General features: G+C 37.7%; 2 protein-coding genes across 13 annotated transcripts in view; one reads left to right on the forward strand and one right to left on the reverse strand.

The window, feature by feature from the left end:
* The window catches only part of ncoa3 (nuclear receptor coactivator 3), a 132,555-nt gene extending 113,783 nt beyond the window's left edge, over positions 1-18,772 (forward strand). For 9 of the 10 annotated variants that reach the window (XM_062978915.1, XM_008110108.3, XM_008110113.3 and 6 more), the window contains 12 exons: positions 444-1,300; positions 2,721-2,859; positions 3,780-3,974; positions 4,893-5,129; positions 5,991-6,117; positions 6,932-7,103; positions 7,857-8,153; positions 8,562-8,666; positions 11,086-11,314; positions 13,685-13,859; positions 14,432-14,573; positions 15,574-18,772. In XM_062978915.1, coding sequence (XP_062834985.1) covers positions 444-1,300; positions 2,721-2,859; positions 3,780-3,974; positions 4,893-5,129; positions 5,991-6,117; positions 6,932-7,103; positions 7,857-8,153; positions 8,562-8,666; positions 11,086-11,314; positions 13,685-13,859; positions 14,432-14,573; positions 15,574-15,585 — 2,687 coding nt within the window. In that variant the 3' untranslated portion in view covers positions 15,586-18,772. The remainder of the gene's footprint in view (positions 1-443; positions 1,301-2,720; positions 2,860-3,779; positions 3,975-4,892; positions 5,130-5,990; positions 6,118-6,931; positions 7,104-7,856; positions 8,154-8,561; positions 8,667-11,085; positions 11,315-13,684; positions 13,860-14,431; positions 14,574-15,573) is intronic. The other variant, XM_062978914.1, reaches the window with a different exon arrangement.
* Positions 18,773-19,225: 453 nt separating this feature from the next.
* The window catches only part of sulf2 (sulfatase 2), a 364,375-nt gene continuing 356,634 nt past the window's right edge, over positions 19,226-26,966 (reverse strand). For all 3 annotated transcript variants that reach the window (XM_008110106.3, XM_008110107.3, XM_003220618.4), the window contains 5 exons: positions 25,347-25,489; positions 23,137-23,260; positions 21,814-21,844; positions 21,187-21,243; positions 19,226-20,206 (listed from right to left, as the gene is read on the reverse strand). In XM_008110106.3, the coding sequence (XP_008108313.2) occupies positions 20,176-20,206; positions 21,187-21,243; positions 21,814-21,844; positions 23,137-23,260; positions 25,347-25,489 (386 nt within the window). In that variant the 3' untranslated portion in view covers positions 19,226-20,175. The remainder of the gene's footprint in view (positions 20,207-21,186; positions 21,244-21,813; positions 21,845-23,136; positions 23,261-25,346; positions 25,490-26,966) is intronic.

Raw genomic sequence — 26,966 nt, forward strand, 5'->3', positions numbered from 1 at the left:
TTCTTTCTTTCTTTCTTTCTTTCTGTCTGTCTTTCTTTCTTTCTTTCTTTCTTTCTTTCTTTCTTTCTTTCTTTCTTTCTTTCTGTGTTTTGTTTTAGAATCTGAAATCTTTTTCAGAATTTGAAGTCTGTTATGCATTTGGTCATAGATGAGGATTTACTGTTTCCAATACATGGTGAAACTTGTTTAGATGGAGGGAACCTTGGTACCAGGACCATGGATTTGTTCTCCCTCCTCCTGATTTTAATTTCTGCCGTATTTCCCTCCCCGATTGTAATTACTATCGTATTTTTCCAGAGTGTTTTATAGCATAAATGTTAAACAACACAGTAATAATAATAATCTGACTATATTTTATATGTAGTATTTCCCTGGAAGGCATCAATAAATGTAGACGTGGCTGTTTTCTCCAATATCTGTTTTTTTCCGTCTCTTTCCTATAGGTGTGCACTCTCCAATGGGACCTGCCAGCAATACTAGCAACAACTTCTCAAGCAGCTCACTTAGTGCTCTTCAGGCCATTAGTGAGGGGGTTGGAACATCTCTTCTGTCTACGCTTTCTTCACCGGGTCCCAGACTGGACAATTCTCCAAATATGAATGTTTCTCAACAGAGTAAAATGGGGAACCAGGACTCAAAGAGCCCTCCAGGCATATTTCCTGAGCAAAATCAGGTGGAGAGCTCTATGTGTCAATCAAACAGCAGGGACTCCCTTGGTAACAAGGATAGCAAAGACGAGAGTCTTGAAGGATCTGATCAAAGGGGACCAGCTGAAAGCAAAGGTCATAAAAAACTTCTTCAGTTACTCACTTGTTCGTCGGAGGACCGAGGGCATTCAACACTGTCGAACTCTCCCTTAGACTCTACTTGCAAAGACTCATCTACCAATGCTACAAGCCCTTCCTCTGGAGTTTCCTCTTCTACCTCTGGAGGGGTTTCTTCATCAAACATGCAAGAGAAGCATAGAATTTTGCATAAGTTGCTACGGAATGGTAATTCTCCAGCAGAGGTAGCAAAAATCACTGCTGAAGCTACTGGCAAAGATACATACCATGATAGCAGTACGGTTTCCTGTGGGGAAGGAATGGTGAAACAGGAGCAAATGAGTCCTAAAAAGAAAGAGAACCATGCTCTGCTTAGATACCTTCTTGACAAGGATGATGCAAAAGATTCACTTTCAAAAGACATTAAACCTAAAATAGAATGTTTAGACAGCAAAATGGGACAGTGCTGTAACTCTGCCATCCCTACGTCAAGTCAAGAGAAAGAGATGAAAATAAAAACAGAACCCACAGAAGAGGTGAGATTTTTCATTCTGGTGCTACTATCAGGTAGAATAGACCAACTGAATCAGTCACTGAAGAGTAATTAGTCACTTGCATACATTTCATTGATCCATTGTCTGCTTTACTTGGAACAAGCAATTGGATTTTGTTCATTTGTTGCTAAATTCAGTAACTGAATTTTTTAAAAGATCAACAAATAAATGAATGGATTTATTTTCAAATATGCTGAAGGAATGAAAAGAGCCCCTTTCAAATTAGGTTCGGCAAACCACAACCACCTGAACCCTGAATAACTATATTATATCAAATTGCTTTCAAAGGGATATTAAAACTTTTACTTCCCAATTTTTAAATTGAATATTCAGTTATCAACAATATAATATTAGTGTTCTTTATAATTTATATATATATATATATGCTTTGCCTGGCCACGCGTTGCTGTGGTTTATGGGAATCTTTTGTTGGCCAGGTGGAATAGCAGTGAATAGCCTTGCAGTCTCAAAGCCTGGCCGTTTTGTGGAATAGCTGGAGCTTTTTGTTGTATGAACGTAGAGGCATGGATGAGGTGTTGTGCTGCCAAGTTTAGTGTTTCTGGGATTTGTAGTTTTGTTGTTTTGTCCTAGGCTGAAATTTCATTACCCTTTTATATATATAGATGCATGCACATGTGTTTCACAATAGAGTAATCCCTTGAAGAAATATCGCTTCTTGTATAAGGGACAAAATAGTATGCCATTCCAAAAGCACATACATCGAGAAATAAAATCTGCCAATAAATTGTACTAAGTTTTAGTGATTGAAAAAGCCTTAACTGGTTACTAGATATTGCAATCCTCGTTTTAAATTTTCCAGGGTATCCCCAATTAAATTGGCCATATATACAGTAGAGTCTCACTTATCCAACATAAACGGGCCAGCAGAATGTTGGATAAGCGAATATGTTGGATAATAAGGAGGCATGAAGGAAAAGCCTATTAAACATCAAATTAGGTTATGATTTTACAAATGAAGCACCAAAACATCATGTTAGACAACAAATTTGGCAGAAAAAGTAGTTTAATACGCAGTAATGCTATGTAGTAATTATTATATTTATGAATTTAGCACCGAAATATCACGATGTATTGAAAACATTGACTACAAAAATGCATTGGATAATCCAGAATGTTGGATAAGCGAGGCTTGGATTAGTGAGACTCTACTGTACATGAGAAAGAATACAGAAATACAAACAGATAACTTTCCAAGTCCTTTGTTTCTTATGCTACCAATTTGTTTTTCTCAGTTAAGCCCTAAGATACTACAAGATCCTTTTGCATACTGATATTCCTAACTAAAACAAACAGCTATGTCTTTCAGTTTCAAGTTTTTATCAGCTTGTGTTTTCTGAGTGGAAATCTAAAACATGAAATTAATTTGTGATTTTTTTTTCAGATGAGTGGAGATTTGGTGGACAATTTAGATGCAATTTTGGGTGATCTAACTAACTCAGATTTTTGCAGTAATCCTATCTCTACAAATGGGAGTAATATAGGGAATAAGCAACCTTTATGTCAAGGAACTGTACCACTAGGTAAACAGTTTTTCTAGTAGTATATAAATGTGTACTTAAGCTATGCTTCATATTATTTTTTAATTTTCCAGCTGTAAACATAACCTATCTTTGATTATTTATCATTAAAATATAGTTATCTTGCAGACATTGAGTAATATTTGATAGTGAATTTCAGAATCAGGTTAAGGTTTTTAATGTTTATTTATTGATTAGACACAAGAAACCTGCAAATGCTAAAGCTGCAATATACCACTGCGAAGTTTGTAGAGCATCAAATCCCTGGTTGCTGTGCATGCTTATTTAATCAAAGCACAGTGCATTTTTAGAATGTATAATTAGGGGAATTAGAAAGGTAGGCAGTTCAGATTGTTTTAATGTCAGATTGCTTATGAATGATAATTTCAGAAAGGAAAAGTAATCAAATGAAAACAGTAATATGCACTGAAGTCCTATTTTTAGGCTAAAGATGCTTATGGAAATTACAGTTAGGTAATTTTTATGTTTCTCATTATGATTCTAAGCTGCATTTTCTAAACTTTTAGATATGTGATTTTAGGTGAATGATACCAAGGAAGACTGTACAGATCCAAAGAAATGGGCAAAATTTCCATAGGCCATAGTAGATCAGTTGAGTAGATCATGCCTGCACAATCTGTGATATTCCAGGAGTTTAGGACTCCCAACTTCATGAAGCCTTAGCCAGTTTGTCCAATGGCCATGAATTGTGGGAGTTGAAGTCCAAAACACCTGGAAGGCCACAGGTTTGGCAGGCCTCAGCTAGATTAAGACTTTTGGTCATAGTATTAATCAGATCTGCATAACAGTTTCTGTCTGTGATACTTAATAGAAATTAATGTCTGAGGCTTTTATTAACGTTACAGGTAGCTCATCTTGTTTTCAGGTCTTAAAATGGCAATTATATTTTTATTCTTCAACAGGTATGAGAAGTCCCCAGCCTGTACAGAACACCCGTCCTCCTTTCAACAGAGCCATGTCTTTAGACAGCCCCATATCAGTGGGTTCAAGTGCACCAGTGAGGGGTATCAATGCATTTTCCATGTTACAGAAGCAAAGCATGATGGGTGGTAGTCCAAGAATTACTGAGAACCAGGAAAATTTTGCTACTAATATGGGTTCGTTGATTTTTAAACAAGAAGCTTTTAATTTTGTTTGAATTTTGTTTTTGAATTATAGGAATTTTGATGAAATCGCTATTATGAACTATAAGAACTGATAGAATGGTATTTTGCTAACTTGTTCTGGTTGAAATTTCACAACATATGATTAAGGATGGGATTACTGTATATAGAAGAGATCAATGCAAATTTAAATCGGAAAATACCAGTTTGACCAAAAGTTTCAGTTGCTCCTATCTAGAATGGACCTATTGTAGATCTGAGACTCCCCAGAAGCCATTCTGTTTCTGGTGGGGAGAGAAAAGGGATCAGGGATGTGTTTGACCACATTGTTGTTACTGTTGTTAATAATTTCTTACCGCTTTTTCCTCTTTTCTTTTAATCAGGTGTGCAATGATTACATTAGCCAGATGATAACATAGATTCCAATGGATTATATAATCGTTTTGTGTCTGGTGACAGGGACATAGACATGAAAAGGCTGGGGATGGGGGCTCTGTATTGGGTCTGGGGAATGTAAATGGCTCAGCATAGCAGTAGTTCTGCATATGGAACTACTAGGCTGCAGTAAACACGGGATTGCAGCTAAAGTCAGTTGAGTGTGGGCAATCTGATTTATATTTAATATGTAATGAAAACATGGCTCCCAGCAGTGGGTCCGATGTGTATATGTGGATTAGTGTTTTCCAGCTACCCCTTTCAAATGGCAGTCTATATCTATGCTATTCTATGGAAGGGACCCCTTGGTGCTTGTATGTGACTTATGCTGTAGAGATGGGGCAGCACCTTTGGACCTAGATCTATCATAATCTTGGCCAAGGGAACCATACAAGAAGGCCTGCCATTAAAATTGCACTATATTCAATATTTTTTCTGTAAGAGAAGTAATCTACTTAAATGTGTTATTTTTTCAAGGGGGATCTAGCAGAAATATGCCCATGAATCAGCATTCAGCAAGTGACTGGAGTGTACAAAACTCAAAAGTGAGCAGAATAGAGCCTACAAGTGCTGGTTCAATGACAAGACCAGGGGCAGACTGCAATCTTTCCCTTTCTAGATCTTCAGTCGGTGGGTCCATGCCTGGTTTGCCCATGAGATCCAATAGTATGCCTGGAACTAGAACCATGCTCCAACAACAGATGATTCATATGAGTGAGTTCTTCTAATGGTTGTTTATTGAAACTCACGTCTTTGTTCATTATAGCTTATGCAGATGCCAGGGATATCTTAAGCATCTTATATGTATCTGTTTTCAGATTGTTTACATAGCAAAATGTACCATATTTTTGGACAGTTGGTAAGCCAGTATAGGTGGATTGATTGTGAAAGACTGAGAAACCTTATAATTAAAATCTAATGGAGCATTGAAAGTACTTTGTGGTCCTCCCTTTTTGTTAATATCTTAGTTCTCTGATCTGGAAAATATGCTGTCATAATAATCTGTCTCATACAATGTTCTGTATAAAGAAATAAGGTTATAAATAGCTTGGAAACTGTGAAATGTCTCATGAATTATAAGCAAGTTCTTATTAAAACATGCAAGATAGTGTATTGAGAATTATATGAGTGACAGTTGACTGTCTTGTCCTTTTGCAAAAGAAATGGATTTGTAGATGAAAACCAGAATCTGCTAAATGCTGGTGAATTAGAAAAGATAATTAATTTAGACTACAAACTTCTTTCTGCTATTGTGATTGCATCATTAGCAGAGGTGAGAAACAAATGCATACAATTTAATTAGCATACTACTTTTGAGTTCTTAGGGAGAAACCTGGTGTTGCCAGCTTTATACCTGGTCAGGATGTGGGAATAAGAAGTTATGAAATGTCTTCTTATACACTTTTGCTTGTCCTTTGGGTTGTGCTTTTAGTAAAGCTTAATTTATTTCAGTACTAAAATAGTTGTATCATTGTTTTATTGTAAGTTCACAGTTTTAAAGTAATAATATTGTTGGATTGATTGTGCTAATGATACAAACATTTTCCTCCTTGCCAAAATTAAACTGTTTTATAGGACCAAATGAGATTAATATGGGTATGGGTGGAAATCCTTATGTACATCCAGGACCATCTAACCAACCAAATGCATGGCCTGACAGCATGCTCTCTGTTGAGCAAGGTCCACGAGGTTCACAAAACAGGTAATAAGAGATTCAGAATATGATAAGCTAATCTACTGATTTTCTGGTCTTTTGCCATGGTAAAATATTATCATAGTATTTTAAGCAAGACAGAAAGCAATTCTCGAAATAAAAATATATTAAAAACAGAAAAAGAAAATAGTTCTCTAAACAAACCAATTCAAAAGTGCTGAAAATGACTGATGCTGTTATATTATTATTCATTAAAGATTTCTTAAGTTGCTCTTCTTCTGGAAGACCAGAATGCTAAATGGTTTGTTTATTTTTATGACATAATATCATGATAATGGCACGGCACAATAATTTAGTTAACAAATGAGTATTATACCAGACTGTTCTTCAGACACAGTGTCGAGTTCTAGCTTAAAGAAACCAAAAATCTCCATGCTGGAACATAAAAGGAGAAGTGAGACACCTAAATTGGCCTGATGTTTACATCTAGCTTCATTAATTGTAGCTTATGAAACATCCTACTTATGAACTTTTCAATTAGAGAACATTGGACTAAGCATTTATTGTCATCTAACATGGCAAAAATTTATATCCTGTTTCTAATGCCCTTCTGATCTTACTGATGTTTTTATGGGTAATCATCAGAATTGCTTGCCAATTTGATACATAAGATAGTACATAAGATGTTGCTTTCATTTTATTGCATCCTGCTTTACTTGTCAAACGAGCCTTCTTCAGTTCTAAACACTGGAAAATGTATTTCCTTTGAAGAGCCATCACACCACTGAATAATGAATGCCGTGAAAATGTGTGTAAACCCCAATCAGTATTCTTAATACCTGCAATGTTATGACTTTCCTAGGCAATTAGTTAGAAATTCTTTGGATGACCTTTTATACTCTTCTCCAACTGTTGATGGCCAAAGTGATGAAAGAGCTCTTTTAGATCAGCTACACACATTGCTGAGTAGTACAGATGTCACTAGCCTTGAAGAAATCGATAGAGCCTTAGGGATTCCTGATCTTGTAAATCAAGTAAGTTACAAGTTCTCTCAAGGTACTTATTGTTCAATTTGTTGAGTGAGTTAAAATGTTTTTGGGGGAAACTAATACGGTTCTACCACTAGTATGTGATAATTGATTTTACGTATGACGTAAACTACATTAGTAACTGTGCTTAGACTACTTTAGTGGTGGCTGAAGTCTCACTTGACTAAAAATTGGCTAACAGGTGATGGCTTTGGAGTTTTTTTTAAAATAACATGCGTAACTCAAAAAATGCAACTTCTTCACTTCATAGAATCTTGAATTGTAAGCATATCAAAGATTTCTATTTGTGAGAAAGATTTTCATATGTACATTGTTTGTGAGCTTTTCTGATGAGCAGAAAAGCAGGCAATAAACACACATACATACCTACATACATACATACATACATACATACATACATACATATACACACATACACATCACAAAACAGCTGCAAAATTTGACAATTTTCACAGGCTTGCAAGTATCCACAGACTCTCAATAACTAGAATATTTGCTAATACATTTTGATAACCAATACTCACAAGTAAATAAATAATGAAAAAAACAAGTATCATTTCTGGCCATGCACTATATTTTGGGTATCTTGCTCCCTCCAAAGTCTCACCAGTAAAACTCAAAAATAGAAAACTACCCTCAGATTTTAAAATAATATGAATGTTAAAGTAATATGTGATATGTTTAATAGATTGTTGCAATGTGCAAACTATTATTTTAAAATTCTGTACTTTTTTAAAGGGGCAACCATTAGAACCAAAACAAGAACCCTTTCACGGGCAAGAACCTGCAGTAATGATTGAGCAGAAACCTCCAATGTATAGCCAGCCCTACCAGGGGCAGGGAGCAGCGATACCAGGAGGTTTTAGTAGCATGCAGGGCCAGCAGGCAGCGTTTAATTCGGTGATGAACCAGATGAACCAACAGAGCAATTTCCCAATGCAGAATATGCATCCCAGAGCAAATGTAATGAGACCAAGAACCAATACACCAAAGCAACTTCGCATGCAACTCCAACAGAGGCTTCAAGGGCAGCAGGTAATTTATTGTATTTTCTTTCAGAAGTTTTCTCAGGAGGGACATTTTCTTTTTAGCAAATAATATATGACAGTTTAAGACAGTGTTTAAACTTAACATTTCTTCACCTGATATTCTGGAAAAACAGTTACATTCATTCCTTATTATTCTATAACCTGCTCCCCCCCCAAATAATATTCTTTCATCACTTCAGAGTATCTCTCTTACAATATTCTATTAGTTATCAGAATGAAAACCAATGCTTAGATATACAGATACTTATGTTTCAATCCACTGAACAGAAGTTATTTTCTTTTTCATTTCGTAACATTGCTTAATGTAGTGTTAAAAGTGTAGCCTGAATATTATGTAAATCTGTTTGATGTATTTCAAATCAGAGCTGTTAATTGTTGCATCCTACTTTTCAAGTTCTTGAATCAAACACGTCAGACACTTGATATCAAAATGGAGAATCCCAACCCGGGAAATGCATCAGTTATGAGACCAGTTATGCCTCCACAGATGGGATCACAAGTGAGTGACACTGTAATCTTTGCACATTTCTTAATCATTGCAATTATTATTTTACATCTGTATAGTAGTCTTCTATTTCCAGTTCTTCTCCTAGGTTTGCTCCTTCCCTTGTGTCCCCCATCTTTCTCCATTTAATATCCCTATATCCCTGCTCTGACTCTTCTCTATCCCTAACTCATGTTTGAATCGAAGCTGTTTTGCTAACTGCAATTTTTTGTATAGATAGGAATTAGATCAGATTTGCAGTCAAAAAAGAACATCCCCAAGATAAGCTAGAAACTTAGGGAGTAAGCAACACCAGTGTTTTGAGTTTCAGCCAGCCATGTCTCCTTTGGGCATGCTCCATTCCATGTCCATCTCTAGTTTTCTATTATTCTCCCCTCTTTTGTCAGTAGATGTGGCATTCTGTGGGCAATAAATATATTAAATTCTTGTTGGGCTGTTTCCCTCCCCCCTTTCTGCCCCCCCCCCCCAATAAGGATGTTTTTGTATTACAGAGTTTATTTCAAGCCTGCTACATGTAGCACGTGGCCTACACAATTCTCAGACTCAAGGAAGAAATCATTCAGGGATGGATTAACTGCTATTGTCATGCAGGCTAGGTGGGAATTGCCTGACTTGAAAGTCTGTTTGAATCTGCTTGAACCCTTAGTTTCTTCTTCACTTTGCCATCTTATTTTAGACCAAGTCAGCGGTTCCTTACTTCTCTGCTTTATTTATTTCCAATTCTAGATTTCCTTAGGTTTCCTCTCACTCTTCGTTTTTTTCTTCAACTAATTTATTTTACATTTTATTGCAAAAGCATTTTATTGTGTTACCGTGTTGTTCTCATCTCCCCATTTTTAAATTTCCATGGCACCTGGGAATAAACCAACAAATCCAGAAATTACCGCACAGACAAATTTGTGTACTGGAGGACACCAGAGTGATTTTGATGTTGTCCTCCAGGAGCTGCTTACTACCAGAGTAACACATTTCTTCAGCTGATTTTGCTGCCAATTCAGGGCTTGCCATAAGAAATCTGGCTGAGTTACGGCTACCCAGTATGCTCCCTGGTCAAAGACAAATTAATGACCCCTGTACATGATCCCTGGTGGCAGCTCTGAGGGGTTCATCTGGAATTGAGTGGCATTGAATATGCCTTTTCCAAGGGCAAATTAGTAGCCTGTGTGCTAGATTGTCAGTGGCAGCTCTGTGAGGTTAGCTGGGGAGTGATCAGCACCAAATGATGTGGAACACAATATATACCTTTACGACTGTGGCAAGTGGGAGGATTGCAGTAGGTGGAGGCAGAAAAGCCACTATTGCAAATAAAAGTGGGGCAAAAAATTAAGTTCCCTAGCAACATAGTAACCTTATTGTAATTTGTTACAAAATAAATATGTTGGTCTTAAATTTGCCATAAGACATTTTTTTTAAATACTGAAATAGATGAACAGTACCGTCTTGGTTTCTAGGGCCATCTAAAGAATGCATATTTTGTGGATGGTCTTTCTGCAGGTCTCAATCTTAGCCAGAGAGTTAAAGGCCTATATATTTATAGTTTACTATGGTTTCCAAGGAATGTAACAGCTTCCTTTGCTAGAGTATCATCTCCACCTGCAGAACTTTCCACTAGCCACTTGGATTAACCTTCACCTAGTGGAATCTAACTTTATTAGGCCCTTTAGGTAGATATCCCTGATTCTGCAGGGGTGGTTGTTGACTGGTGGGCATTATAGCAAGTGGCTGTCTAATAGGCTAAGACATGAGGATACTTCCCCTGCCCCTTCCTCACATTGAACTTGGGAAATCCTGTACCTGGATCCATCCTTCTGCCAATAGCTTATTCCGCTTTCTCTATGACAAGGACTATGGGGGAGGTGGGGAGGGAAGGATCTCGAGGTTCAGTAGATGAAAGAAGACCTTTGGTTTGTGATCCCTTTCCTGGTCTAAATGGCTGAGTTAGCTTGCCAGATTGCAGTTCCTTTTATCAGTTGAGAGAAGCAGTTATGTACTATTGAACTTTTTAATATAAGTTCTTAGTATCATAGAATTGAAAGAGAACAGGTGGGCCATCCAGCCCAATTCTCACCATGCTGCAAGAAAAGCACAATCAAAATACCCCTGACAGATGGCCATCCAACCTCTGTTTAAAAGAAGGAGCCTCCATTACGCCCCAAAACAGAGAGTTTCACTGTTGAACAGTTCTTACAATCAGGAAGTTCTTCCTAATGTTCAGATAGAATTGCCTGTAATTTGAATCCATTGCTTCAAGTCCTAGTCTCCAAGGCAGCAGAAAACAAGCCTCCTTCCTTATTTCTCTTCTTGTTTCACTTGTGGATATAAAGTACTTAATTATTTTTTTTTCTTTTGGTGAACTAAGTAGACTGATCTCTTTTTCTCTAATGCTTTCCTCTTGTGTCTATTTGGGTATTAGCAACAGGGCTTCCTTAATGCACAGATGGTGGCCCAGCGAAATAGGGAGCTAATAAGTCACCACATCAGACAGCAACGAATGGCCATGATGATGCAGCAACAGCAGCAACAATCTCAGACCTTCAGCCCTCCCCCAAATGTTACTGCCTCAGGAAGCATGGATGGTGCAGTCGCAGGCCCTCCAATGGCTCCAGTCCCACCCCAGCAGTTTTCATACCCATCAAATTATGGTATGTATGCATTTTAAATCCTGTCTTCTGTGAAGACTCAGGGAAATTCAGGACATTTGAAAATAGCTGTAGCCTCTCATATTTTATAAGATTAGAACATAGTTAAGGAGACTGTTTTGTTAAAATAACAGTTGTTTTTTTTAAAATAAAAATAAAAGTACAGCAGGAGAAAAATGTGCACCTCTCACCACTAAAATCACTTACTTAATCAGTTGTGCTTATTTCAATTTCTCAATTTTCTCTGTTCTCCTTTTTCTTATTAACTCTACTGCCCTAATAGAATTATGTGATAAAGCTAAAGTTACAAATATTGGCCTAAATTCTATTGACTAGCCTCAGTTAGAGCGAGACCTGTTGAATGTTGAGTCAATGTGTAGTTAAACCCATTTATTCAGTGTGTCTACTCTTAATTTGGACTACCTAAAAGGATGTTGGTCATTACTATAAACATAAAAATCTATTTCCATTTTTAGCATCAAATAGAGTAGATCCACTGAATCAGTCAAAGTAATGTTGACCTACCAAATTCCTTTTGATTCATTGAATCTCCTCTATGAGATTAACAATTAGATTTAGGCCAGGTTGAAATGAAAAAGGAGGAATTGAAGGAGTTTATCATACCTTTATTCAGATGATTTAAAGGAGTTTCATTTTACAATTTTATGTCTATTTGTTCATAATATTTCACAGCTTGGTTGCCTCATCCCAGCTGGGGGGCATTGATTTAAATGGTGGCGTAGGGAGCATTTAACAATGTGGAATTAATACAGTTTGACTTGACTTTAATTACCATGGCTTAATGCTATGGAGTTGAAGTTTGTGAGACACCAGCACTTTTTGGCAGAGAAGGCTAAAGATGGCTTGGTTATTCAGTTTCCTGGGACAAAAAGGAAGTTCTGCAGCTGCAAAAGTCATGTTCTGTACTTTTACCAGGAGGTGGAGGCATTATGCAGCCAGCAAAAATGTTGTAAATCCTTGAGCTACTAGATACATAGACACAGGCCTATCAGCACAATCAATACAAGTTTATTTAACAATGTTTATTTCTTTATTTTCTTTATTTTGTGTATTTATATCCTGCTTTTTTTCTTCATAAAGAGACTCAAAGTGGCTTACAACTAAAAGCATTTCAGTACAACTTAAAATATACAATATATAAATATTAAAACAGTATTAAACAACATTAATATTAAAACAATCCAGATTAAAACCATAAAAGCATATAAAGTCACATCACAAAATCACAGCAGCCCTTGTTGGTCTTAAACACCTTCATCTTTAAAAACCTGCCTGAATAAAAGGGTTTTAGCCTGCTGCTGGAAGGACAGCAAGGAGGGGGCCATTCAGGCTTCCCTGGGCAGGGAGTTCCAGAGTTGAGGAGCAGCCACCAAGAAGGCCCGTTCTCTCGTTCCCACCAGGACCTAGCTTGAGATGGAGGTGGGACCGAGAGAAGGGCCTCTCCTGAAGAACACAGGGCCTGCGCAGGTTCGTACAAGTGGTTGCGTTTGGCCAAATAGCCTGAACCTGAACCACCTAGGGCTTTAAAGGTCATAGCCAGCATTTTGAATTGTGCCCAGTAACAGACTGGCAGCCAGTGGAGCTGCTGCAACAGGGGGGTTGTCCGCTCCCTGTAGCCAGCCCCAGTGAGCAAGCTGGCTGCAACTCTTTGGGCCAGCTGAATTTTCCAAGCACTTTTCAGAGGCAGCCCCATATAGGGTGCTTTACAGTAATCTAGGCGGGATGTAACTAAGGCTTGTACCACCATGGGCACATCTTGCTTCTTAAGGAATGGGCGCAGTTGACGCACAAGTTTTAATTGTGCAAAGGCCCTCCTGGCCACCTCTGACACCTGGGCCTTCCAGGTTCAGTGCTGAGTCCAGAAGGACCCCCAAACTGTGAACCTGTGTCTTCAGGGGGAATGTGAAGTATAAGAAATTGTGAGGTGGTGTGTGTGTTATACCTCAAAACCTCTTGAGGATGTCTGCCATAGATGTGGGCGAAATGTCAGGAGAGAATACTTCTGGAACATGGCCACACAGCCCGGAAAACACACAACAACCCTGTGATTCTGACCATACTTCTGCTAGATGTGAAATCTGCAGACCCATTTAGTTGTGCATAGTTCCATAGTGCTTAACCAGTGCTCATAGATGTGAAATTGGCATATATTTCTATTTTGTAGTGCATATAGTTAGCACAGGAGCCTCAATACTGATGTAATATGACTAGTGGCTTATTGGAACAGATGCGCTAAACACACTTTAGTTGCTCTGTAATTTAATGAAGGAAGCTTTTATGAGACATGTCCCTTGAAGAAAATTATCTCAAGTAATTACTACTTAAAAATAACCCCCAAAATATTTTTTAAAGGAATGAACCAGCCACCAGATCCTGCCTTCAGCAGGGTGTCCAGTCCTCCTAATCCCTTGATGGCTCAAAGAATGGGACCCTCGCAGAATCCCATGATGCAGCATCCCCAGGCGACACCAATGTATTCTTCTCCTGAGATGAAGGGCTGGCCATCAGGAAGTATGGCCAGAAGCAGGTGAGGGAAGAATAATCCTGTATTCAGAACAAGGCTGTCAGTTTGGATAGTGTTGGTGCTCACTTTTGGAGAGACAGAAACAGGCAGTTTTGCCAAGCTGAATTATGTGTTTTTTTAAAAAAATCATCATTACCGCATTTAGTTATCTGTAAAGTGTATCTAATCTTAGCCATTAAAAAAGGTTAACTTTATAACATAGTATTTCAAGTTGGATTGCATGAAATAACTGTTTAAGAATAGTCACAGCTCATTGAGTTCATAAACATAACCAGCCTAGTTTAGAGAAGCCAAGGACCTCTCTGGCTGAGAATTCCAAAAGGTTCCGCCCCAAACTATGTTTCCCAAAATTCTGCTGGAGCAAACCGGAAGATAGGGAAATGCGTACCTGCACTTTAGAGCTCTAATGTGCTATCATCCAAAGTGTTGAGGAGATAACTAGGTCCTTAATAAGCAGCACAGTGCCAATATTGATTAGTTATCCTTGCATGGTGTTAGTTGCTGAGGGAATATTGAAGTGGGAATAATTGATCTGAGCCTTTGTTAAACTGTTGTTTTTTCCTTGTATGTTCTAGTTCCTTTCCACAGCAACAGTTCAGCCATCCTGGGAATCCTGCAGCTTACAACATGTTGCACATGAACAGCAATGGTGGTCACCTTGGGCCAATGAATATTAATACTATGCCTATGTCAGGAATGCCCATGGGCCCAGACCAGGTAAGATAACTCATGGTATGTAATAGAAGTTTTTAAAAGTACTTAGATCTTTCAAGTGAATGCTCACGGACACGTTTCTGCCTTTTCACATTGTATAGTTGTCTTTTTTCTTGCTGTACACTTTCTTATTTCTCTTGGCATTAGGAAAAATCCTTTCACACACCTTTGTCTCCTAACAACCACTGTTAAAAGAACTGTCACCCCATCACCACAGGTTTGGCGTTTCTATTACTATCCACACATACACAGATTGGTTTTCGTTGGTATAAATGTCTGTCCATACTCTGTGTAAGTGTTTAAGTAGACCCAAGTCTATGGCAGCTTTTTCTCTTATGAGTCTCAAAGATGCTCCAGGATCGTTTTGTATGCTGGGATAAATATAAATACTGCTAACTCCCAAGAATTATACAGATCAATCTGTTATCTAAAACATTAAGTACCACTAGAATACTGACAAGCTGGAATGTGTTCAGAGGGTGACTAAAATTATCAAAGGTCTAAAAACCATGTCATATAAGGAGTGGCTTAAAGAACTGGGTATGTTTATCTTGCAGAAGAAAAGGCTGAGAGGAGACATGATAGCCATGTTTAAATATTTAAAAGGCTGTCATAAGGAAGAGGGAGCAGGCTTATTTTCTGCAGCCCTGGAGACTAGGACTTGGAGAAATGAGTTCAAATTACAGCAAATACCCCACATGAACATTAGGAAAAACTCTCTGACCTTAAGAGCTGTTCAACAGTGGAACTCTCTGCCTCGGAGTATGGTGGAAGCTCCTTTAGAGCTTTTAAACAGAAGCTGGATGGCCATCTGCTGGGGGTGCTTTGTGCTTTTTCTGTGTGGCAGGAGGTTGAATTGTTGTATGACCTATGTGTTCTCTTCCAACTCTGATTCTATGAATTCATTCTTCTGCTCCTTAATCTTAAAAATTACAGCATATGTTTGGTTTTCTAAGAAAATGTGTCCCTCTTACACTTATTCTTTTTTTCTCTTTTGCTGCAGAAATACTGCTGACACTTCCAACTGCAATCTCCCAATAGACAGATGTCATACATGGCAAACTTAAGTATTACAGAAAAGTCTGCGGAAACATCACAGCAACGTCTTCTAGCCTTACGGAAATACCATATCTTTTTCCATGACGGTGTCCCAAGTGACTTCATAATTATGGACTTTTGGGGGTGGGGTGGGGTAGAAACAAAGTATCACTTTGTTGTGTTAAAAACAACAACCAAGGTCAGATATAATTTTGGCATTCTGCCTCCAGCACCATGAGTTTGGTAATGGCATTTGAGTAAATGTGATAGGTAGACCCTTGTATACCGCTTCTGTTTACTGTAGCTATCCAAAGCCCTTAACTACAGGCAGACCAAAGTGCCTGAAGAAGCCTGGACAATAGTCTTGAGTACTAGAGCCTCTGACAGAATGTAGTTCCTGGCCTTGATTTTAAAAACAGAACAGGATGCTGAACATTTGTGCTGCTGTGAATCCTGCTCCCACATGTTCTGATCTTCTAGTGGCAATAACCAAGGAGCCACCACACCCTCCAACTCCTGCTCTTTGATGCCAAAGGGCTATGGAGAAAATAAATACATATAATCACGATAACAATTTCCATGTTGATGTGCAGCTTTGTGCACTTTATAAAATGCTGTACGAACGGGGTCAATGCAATACCTTTAATAAAGAATGGATATAAAAATAATCAAATTCATGCCCTCTTTCAAGATCGGTTTAAATTATTACATAATGATTTTCTGTGTTGGAAATCTGAGCAATAATCATACTTTTAAAATTAAATTTCGTAAAAGTCAAGGCGAGGCATTGCAATTTGAAGAGAAATTTTCCATGTGAATAGTTTTGTAAATACAATCTTAAGATGTTGTATTATATATATATGACTTTTGTAGGCCACTAACTCATTTTTGAAGAGTTTGTGAAGCTAAATATTTAACAAAGATAATTTCTGTAAACTCGGTTTAGTCAAAGTTGTCTAAATAGGGTTTTTTTTTATTTAAATGGTTTTGGACTTGGGTGACTGTGGCCCTTATCCTCTTTTCATTGGTTTCTGACAATTTATTTAGACCTTTTATGTACTGGCTTTTTAAAAGACTATTTGTTTATATTTTAGTGGTATTTTAATACTTTCTCTACACCTTAAGTGTGCACTTTGTTACTTTTCTTATAGAGAGCAATTTGATGACAAAAATACTCTTTTTAGCTGTCATAAGAGTGTGGAATTTTTAATATAATTCTCTTTTCAAGGAAAGGGCCTCAGCTCTAAGACATTTGGTCAACTTTTAATGAAACCTCTGTTTTGTGTGTGTATATGTGTGTGTTAAATGTCTATCATCAGGGAGCACATCTGGTGATACATAAATATCAAGTTATGTGTGGCAATTAACAAGATGTATCGCAATTAATTGCTATACTGGTAACAAATATATTTATTTTCTAAACAGTTTTGTTCATTTCATATTCTAGTTGAGAGGTCAAAATCCCCATAATTTTCTGTCATACAAAATGAAGATACCTTGATTCTTGTCTCCTTTCCAATCCCCAACAAACCGTCGTGATTCAGAATAGGATCTTTAGTAGAAAGGCAGGCCAGAATCTCTGAAAGCAGTGTGATGTTTGCTATTTTACCAACTTCCATTGCAGATTCTTATTTGCTCTTAAATAAGTAAATTGGTGATTTTGGTTATTTGATTCATAATGGTAGTTCAGCTTCATTTTACAGAAGCTAATTTTTTTTGTAAGGGACAGAATTATTTAATTCTGAAGTTTTTTTCTTGCAAAGCTGCTAGTACCTGAACACCGATTTTCATGTTGCCTGCTCTGCGTGATCCACTTAGCTATTGGATTTAGCTTCAGTAAAGTTGTACTTCAAATATTTGGGCTGTGACCCAGAATTCTGTGTGTTCTGATGTGCTCATGTATCCACGGAATTCCTTGTCCTTTAATTTCTTTTAAGTATCTTTTTGTATGTAGGTTACATATTGTTCAATAGATTTTAAAATGGTAACCTGCTTTGAATGCATACTCCTCATGTGTATCACTTCATGGATGTGCAATGGTCCCAACTTTAAAGTCAATAAGGAAATATGGTGTACACCTGCACATTGGAGCCTTTGTGCAGATGTGGTACTTCTTGATTTGGGCATTTTTTCTAGACTGTATCATTAAAGAAAGATAAAATTTCAAAACTTCAGAAGCCACCTTCTGATTATACCAGGGCAACATCAGGGTAAGACTCAAGATCCTATCAATTGAGACAATATGTTGTTTTAACTTTTATGTATTATTGACAATAAGCGTGACAGCTATAAGCTCTGGTTTGCTTTGGAGAAATGTTAAAATATGTGTTGCTGTTTCTTTTTCATTTTGAGTGACTCTCTTTGCATTGTTGAAGTGTCGTGGTCCCTGCGGTTCACTGGTGGATCTTCTCCATTATGTTTTTCCCAGTTGCTACTTTTTGCTGATTCCAAAGATAGTTGAAACTTGATAAAGGAAAATTAACCACATCTTTTAAAAATTGTGACTACTAGTTTGAATTGGCTTTGTCTGGAATACTCTTAAGCACTGGTGATTAAAATGATCATATCTGGAATCAAAAGTGAATAATTAAAAGTAGATTTCTGTTGCAACACAATTGGTCTAGTAACAGGACTGTTCATATGATGTGTGGATTAGCCAAATGGCACATCAAACATGGCTGAATGTGACAATAAGCTTAGTTTGGTGTTGGTGCCTTCTGAACTCATTGTCTTTGTAGTAAGCTTATTCTTGGCACATCATAGAAACTTTGGAAAATGTTTGTGTGTCATGTATAAACATTTTCTATCTTTGTGCTTTTACTTTAGTGAACAATTTTTCAGCTGTTAACAAACCGTTTGAATGTTGCACAAGTTAGCACACAGAATTTAGTAGCAGACTGTCGCATGACAGCAATTCAGCAATTATGAAACCATTCAACTGAGAGCAATATTTCCTAATCTCAGGAGAAAGGCATACAGTATTGAGAATTGATTCTAAAGTAGTTTACATTGAATATTGCTTGTAATAATTGATCTTTACATCACAAAAAGCCCTCTGTGTGGGCGGACATTAAAAAAAGGGTTGGCCATGTGGTCTCTTTTCTGGGCTTTTTTGTTTTGTTGGATGTTAATAATGTAAATAAAGGTTTCTATTTGAAACTGAATCTTGATGGTTTAATTAGCTGATCAGTGATCAAACCGATTCACATGCGATTTTCCCCTTTTGTGCTCCTTTGGTATTGAAATACATCTTCATTTTTACTCCTCCACTTCGTTTCTAACTTGGAGAATAAATTCACTTTACTGTTTTCTACCTCAGGTAATTTGAATATGGGTTTTTGGTGACCGGAATGCAATCTGTTTTTAATTCATAACACAAAACTTTTTTATCCCACACAACAGTTTGTCATTGAAGTCTTTGGGATTTAGTTAGGAGAGGCTACCTAGATATATCAATAAAATGACTTGCGAGCAGTGGTCAGAAATAAAGGGGATTGCTATCCACATTCCATTTGGGGACTGGAGAGGCATTTCTGGTCAAAAACCATGGGAGGCACACATTCCCATTCCTGATACGCTGATACAAAATAACTGGCTTTAACAAACAAACTCACATATAAAAGTAAACAAGTGCTTTCTTTTATAGTAGTAATTTTGGTTTTTGAACATACAATATAACCACAAAGACTTAATACAAATCCAACTTTGTTAAAATTCAAGACATACAGAAACTGCTTTTAATTTGCAGTGCTTTTAAAAATGGGTAAATTCGTAAATTTTATTACGCAATGAGGTGAGTTTTCAGAAATGGTATTGGGGCATGCCAACACTTTAGTAACAAAATTCTTCTGGACTTCTTTTGAAATAGGACACTGAATATTTACAGTACCATGCTGGAAAATTGGTTTCTCTGAGTGCAGACCTATTTTCTCCTATTGGCCTCAGGGTAATGTGTAAACCATGAGCTTTAATTGGCTTCTGTGATAGTAGAACACCTGAAGACTGTTAACATGCATCCATTTAGAAATATCCTCTTGAGATCAATAGCTGTTTCTAGCAATGATGATGTGCCTATGCCATAAGGAAAAAAATTCCTGCCTTGCATTTTTATAAAATACCCTTCTAATGCCATTTGGAGGTGAAGTTACCGCGGTGTTACAGACTGGCTTCCACTGGAATGGCTTTGTGTGCTTTTGCCCCTTAGGGTTCCAAGTGCCTTAGGTCAGCCTTGGTTTGGGCTTTGCTTTCTCTTGGAACAGTAACTGCAGTGATTGGTGGAAGTAAAACAGATTGTGAAGCAAGTGAGGTATAATCCAAAGCAAAAGCAGGTAAACTGGTAGGCTTCAAGAAAGGATACATATTTTTGATGACAGTAGTCCCCAGAAGATCACTGTGACTATTCAGATTGCATAACAGTGCAAAACCCTATCTACCTTAGCTTCAAAGTTCATCCAGTCCTCCAGGCTAACAATTCAATTGGAAATCATACACACTTTTGTTAAGTCTGTACATGAATTCAAGTTCTGGCCAGTTTGTATCCTCATTGAGGTCCAGCAGTTACAGGGAATTAGCCCTCCCAGCCTTCCCAAAGTTGTCCTCTGTAAAATGGAAACAACACATACTTCATTACTTCACTCTGCAGGAAAATGAGCTGTGAAACAACTATTTGCAGCAGTCATGCAAGGGAAAGAAAGAAGCTCTAGACTGTTATGTGATAGAAGCAAAAGATATATTCAGAGAAACTGCAACTTAAATTTCAAGTGAAACCCAGCATTACTCCTCAATAGAGAGGATGCATCTTCCTCATCAATTTCATTTTAATGAACAGAGGTTATAATGGTTCTACTTTTCACACTCCTGTTTATAAACATGTGAAAATGCTCTACAGTAAGATATATACCCTTGTCTTAGCCCATAATTTTGATTTTCTGTAATGGACTGCTTGTCCTTTTTTCAAAACCTTTTTCCAGTTCCAAGTGGCTTAAACTGCCAACACCTGATTTGGATTAGAACTGGCAGATTTACATATTTCTGTTTAAATGCAGTCAATAAAAAGACAAAAGTAGCATTTTATGATAATATCCCATTTGTATGTTACGCCACCTACACTTCTAGTAGTACAATAATTCTAAAAGTATATATTTTATTTGAATGTAACTATTGGTCAACTTCCTAAAATGGATAGGAAGTATCTACAAGACACAGATTTGTGTTTCTAGTTTTTCAGTCCATGCTTCAAGAATATAAACTCAAGTGGAGAATGTGTCTTCCAGTTAGTAATTTAGATTCACCATTTCCCAGATTAAACACTGTGAGAAAGATGTTTTAGGAATGAGATTAGATCAGGCATGGGCAAACTTCGGCCATGTGTTTTGGACATCAACTCCCCCAATTCCCAGCAGCCTACCGGCTGTTAGGAATTGTGGGAGTTGACATCCAAAACACCAGGAAGGAAGAAGTTTGCCCATGCCTGGATTAGATGAAGTTGTGAATATAAAGTGCATGCAGAAACAAAGAAAAAAAAAGAGAGAAAAACAGTAAGACAAGTGATTTTTACAAGAATAGATTCTCAACTCACAATGATTTGGAAGATGAAGGTCTCTTCATTTCTGGCCACTTTCGACGCTGAAACTGCCTAATATTTTGAGTCATAAAAAGAGAAAAAAAATTATCAAGAAAACCACCAATGCTACAGTATATAGAAGGAAGGAAGAAAAATGGGTAACATATAGCTTTATTCCTTTTTGTAGCCTAACTAGGATTCTGAAAATAGTGATTTACAGAGCCATTCACATGCTATTCTAACATTGCCCCACAACCTAAATCTTTGGGTTTTAAACTAACAAAAAGTGGAATAAACACTGAGAACTGGGGCGCCCTGGCCCCAGAGCGTCCTAACTGGAACTCAGCTGTTACTAACAGTGCTAGGGATTTTGAAGAGGCACAAATAGGAGAGAGAAAGGGATCAAATAGGAGTGCGTGCCAAGCAAATCCTTGTGATCGCCTTCCATCTGGAAATGTATGTCCCCACTGTGAAAGCCCATGCAAATCCAGAATAGATCTCCAGTCACTTACGGGCCCACCACCCTACCCTTGGAAGACAATCATACTCTGCCACGAGTGATTGCCTATGTCTCAAATGTTCAGATACTTGGTAGGAGAAAGAGCATGCAAATTATAAGAATACTTCTGATTGAAATAGTACCTGTATTGTTCATAGCTTCCATCTTTAAGTCCTGAATGGAGATAGAAAATATTTATTATCCACCCAATCACAGCAGAGCTAGAAAAAACATGTTGTCGGGCACAGTCTGCAATATTTATTTTATTTTATTTACAGTATTTATATTCTGCCCTTCTCACCCCGAAGGGGACTCAGGGCGGATCACATTATATACATATAGGGCAAACATTCAATGCCCATATACACATAGAACAGAGACAGACGCAGAGGCAATTTAACCACCTCCTGAGGGGATGTTTGATTCTGGCCACGGGGGGAGCAGCTGCTTCATCATCCACTGTGACGGCACTTCCTCATTCCAACGTCATAAATTAGTTAAATTTGCCTCCCCATTTTATAAGTGGTACCTTATTTCCTACTTGATAGATGCAACTATCTTTCGGGTTGCTAGGTCAGCAACAAGCAGGGGCTATTTTTTATTTTTTAATTGACAGGTGTTTACCCCGTCATGGGCTGGCCTCGAACTCATGACCTCATGGTCAGAGTGATTTATTGCAGCAGGCTGCTCACCAACCTGCGCCACAGCCAGTTTTAACATACTGTTAAAAGTAAACAAGTATATAGGAGCTCCCAGTGGCGCAATGGATTAAATCCTTGTGCTGGCAGGACTGATGACCAACAGGTTGGAGGTTCAAATTTGGGGAGAGCGTGGATAAGCTCCCTTTGTCAGCTCTAGGTCCCCATGCGAGGACATGAGAGAAGCCTCCCACAAGGATGGTAAAACATCAAAAAAACACTTGGGCGTCCCCTGCAGATGGCCAAATCTCTCACACCAGAAGCAACTTGCAGTTTCTCAAGTTGCTCCTGACATAGAAAAAAGTAAACAAGTGGCTTCCTGTAACAGATACAAAGAATGTAGGGGTAACAAAGCATCCCATCTGCAAACTACAAGAAAGCTGAAATAAGAAAAATCAAATTAATCACCATCAAATTAAAAATCAAATTCAAATCAAATTCACGCACTGATTACGCTCACATATCACAGCAGGCCAGATGGTTGAAATTTGGCCTGTTGAGATTTGTGATTCCACTTCTATCAATAAGCTGTGATTTGTTAACCAGATGAAACTACAATATGAACTACTTTGTTTTAAAGCATGGCTTGCAGTAATGTCTCAATCTGCAGCTGTGGTTTTTCCCCAAATGCCCGCCCTAAAATAGGACCTGAGGAAAGAGGCAGGAGAAATATAAATAAAGACTACAGCTTATCACGTGGCTATTCACCTAGGCCAACTTTGTTAGCAAGCTGTTTCCTATGGCAAAAGCAAAACTAAGACTCCTTACCCAATTCCATGTTCCGGGTCCTGGGGTTGCACTGCTTATATCCTTTACAGCTTCTTAGCTCCATGAGCTGCACATGTAGTTGATTGAGAACATCTCTGTCTAAAGTGTTCACTGCATTAATTAGCTGCAAAGTAAGTTTTTGTTTATTCCATGGATAAACTAATTGTCTCCTTTGAAATCTCAGGAAGTTGCATACTATGATAGTGCAAGACTCTGTCTACTACCAGTAAATTACAATGTTGTTGACTGAGATACTGAAGCTAACTATTTTAGTGATGGGAGTTCTATAGTTTAATTGTCCAAAAGACACTTAAAATACAGTGTTCCCTCACTACTTCGTGGTTCACTTTTCACGGATTCGCTGTTTTGCGGTTTTTCAATAAACTCGAAAAGACTATTATAAATCATAAAAAATTACAATTTACAGCCTAAAGAAGGGAGGAAGGAGAAGCCAAAAGAAGAGAAAAGGAGCCCAAGCGGCAATGGGAGGAGAAGGAGGAGATTTATCAACAAATGATTGGTTGATAAAGACTTAAAATAGTGTATAACTACTAAAATAATGTATAAATATTAAAATAAATATAGCGTCCCTACTTCGCGGATTTTCACTTTTGCGGGTGGTCCTGGAACCTAACCCTCACGATAAGTGAGGGAACACTGTATGTCCCTCACTGGACTACTTGCAAGGACCAATGGGATATGCATTAGATATTTTTACATACAATATACAATCGTGTTCAATGAAAACAAATTAAGGTCTGCATGTTTAAGGAGAAATTCTCAACCATCTAATGAACATCAAGGCAACTCCCCTTCTCTTCTAGGAAAATGTAACAAATCAAAATGACTTGTGCAATATTTATTTGAATTTGGTAACTTCCTAGCCACCCAGCTTTAAATCTCTTTCTTTTTAGAGCAGTGGTCTTCAACCTGTGGGTCCTCAGGTGTTTTGGCCTACAACTCCCAGAAATCCCAGCCAGTTTACTAGCTGTTAGGATTTATGGGAGTTGAAGGCCAAAATATCTGGGGGCCCACCGGTTGAGGACCACTGTCCTAGAGAAACAGGATACAGGACTGAAATGAGCCCTGTGCATCTCTCTTTTTATTTTCAAAGTAATTTTTATCCAACAACAAAAAGCAAACCTACAAAGAACCAAAAATATAACATTAGACAAAATACCGGAAAAAAATCACAGCTCAACCTCTCCACCCACAAAAGCAAAACCTACTACTAAACATATATACACATGAAACAACAATGCCTGTTCTATGAGCCTCACACTCTCTGCCTGATGGTTTTAGCTTCCTTACTTTTTAACACCTATGACTAATGTCAGCCATCGACTATTGCTATCATTCTTCCTATTCAATAAACTGACCCCTACACATTTCAATCTCAAATTTTATTTTATTAAAAATAAAATCTGCTACTTTTTGCTGTGGGTTGTTAAGGCATCTGAACCAAACATGCTGTATTGGAACTTTGCTTAATTTTCAGTGACCTTTAGGGGTCACTGCCATGCTAATGGATTTCCCTTCCACTTTGTTGTTGGAACTTCTACAAATCTCAGAGTTTCCCTAGGTTTGCTTATGGGGGTTGCTCTTTGGGTACCCTACATTAGGCTGATGAAGCCTAAATCTTTTCCAGTGTAATTACAGGCCATGGACGCTGTTCCCTCTGCCTGGCTGCTTTCCATCTGCTCCCCTCCCCCCAAACAACTCTCTTCTTAGTTTGGGAGTGAGGGCCCCCAGACTCATCTGGGCTTCTCATTATCACCAAGTGATGGAGCAGCCTTTTGTCCCAAGGGCAACCACAATGAGCCTGGGTATACACTCCCACAGCCAATCAATGAATGGGAGAGGGAGTTTCACCCAGGAGATACTGAATACCTCCTGCCAGAAAGTCCAAAAATGTGTGTGTGTGCAACGGCCTCCCTTACATCTGCACCCCAACAGGATACTAACCTGAAATTCCTACTACTATACACAATGAAGCTTATCATGGTAAGCATGATCAGAATCAGCCTAATGCATTCCAGCTGCTCAAAAATGGCTTTTGAAATGGCATTCAAGAAAACTGACTATATTACTGCACTAGACATAATTCATGGGACTTTCAGTTTTTCTCGTTTGTATCATGCAAGGTTGAAAATGCAGAATGTTTTATACTTTCTGCGAAAGCTGCAACCCTGGTACTTTTCATAAGTTACCTGGTAGGGATCAGTGTTGAGATCAAAGTATTCAAGGAAACCAGTAGCAAATTCACAGAACAGGAAGTTATGTGTTTCATTGATTGTCCTCATGCACCAGTATGTGTTGTTGTTTGCGCTGGTACAGGCACAAAAAGGACCCACTATAAATAAAAGGCTTACAATAGTTAAAGTTGTAAAACATTTTAAATGCTAGCATAGTGAAGTTACAAGTCATTAATTCCCATTTATTAAATAAATATTGCCCCAGCCCACACAATTATTTCTTACAGATAGTTATACAGTTATATTTGTCTCCATCATTCATGTTAAGTAATTTAGCAGATCCATATTACTGCTTTTATTGAAGGGAATGAAAATAGGCAGTGTCTGTCTGTCCCAGCCTAAATTCTATGCTTAGGAGTAAGAAGGCTCACATAACTTCTGAAGAAGAAAATCCTTGAATGGCTACTTAATGTTAATACTATGCTTCTTTTAAAGACTTGTTTCTAAGCCCTGGTGTTGACCTTCAAAGCACTGTATGGCTTGAAGTCAAAGCATTCAAAGAAATGTCAGACCTTTGAACTTATTATACCAAGACAAGCCAGTTTAGTACTCTCAAGATACATTTTGTTGCGGAATCTAAGAAAACCAGACCTACTACAATAATATTGTTATAATATTAGTGTTATAGTAATCTGAATTAGAGTAGACCCAATGAATCAAATGTTTACTTGTAAGCCATTATGGAAACGCCATTGACTCAATGGGCCTATACTTTCTGGAAGTACTGAGAAGATTTAGGCTCATTTCCCCAAATTACAACAACTGATGTATAGGCTTTTTTTCTTGAAACAAACAAATGGATTGAGACAAAGTGCTGACATACCTGTTTTTTGCCACTGGCCTGCTTTTTAAAAACGCTATCCAATATAACACTGGGATGTGAAAAAAATGTTCCATGCCATTTTCCAACAACTTGTGATGTAATGAAGAAGCCAGCAAGTTAATGTTATTTAGGGGAAATGGATAGTGGAATTCAGTGGGGTCAGAAAATACCCCAATATATAAAAGATTTGTGCTTTTAATATATTTTATTTGATGTTTTAAAATCCCAAACCACTGGCTTTGGTCATTTGGATGGAACACACTAGATGCTATGTATGCAAACACTCTTTTCAAAATAGGATATTTTAAAACCCTGAAGCACAGTGGAATTTTCACCAAGGTCATAAAATAACTCAGACCTTGGATCAGTAGTATTTTAAAAATATATATCTTTGTGCTATTGGTCAATTGTCTTCGGACACTCCCAGGTGTAACTGCAATAAGGTGGGTGATCCCAGAAAACAGTCTGTTCTCAGTTACGCCATCCCATTTATGAATGCCCTCTCCATGAAGAATTACCTCACACCTATACTATTCTCTAGGTCACTGGGAAAGATGTTTCTCTTCTACCAAGCCTTTAAGAGTCTAGGTTTCTACACTTTACATTTCAAAGTTCTTCACTGACAGAAAAATGGTGAAACACCTGCAAGCATACATTTTATATTGTGTTACATATTTTACACAGAATTATAGTTGGTGCTAAATATTGTTATTAATAATGATGTTACAGTTTTTTTAAATTACTGTTTTTGT

This window comes from Anolis carolinensis, chromosome 4, assembly GCF_035594765.1.
Source record: "Anolis carolinensis isolate JA03-04 chromosome 4, rAnoCar3.1.pri, whole genome shotgun sequence".
Taxonomy (NCBI): Eukaryota; Metazoa; Chordata; class Lepidosauria; order Squamata; family Dactyloidae; genus Anolis; species Anolis carolinensis.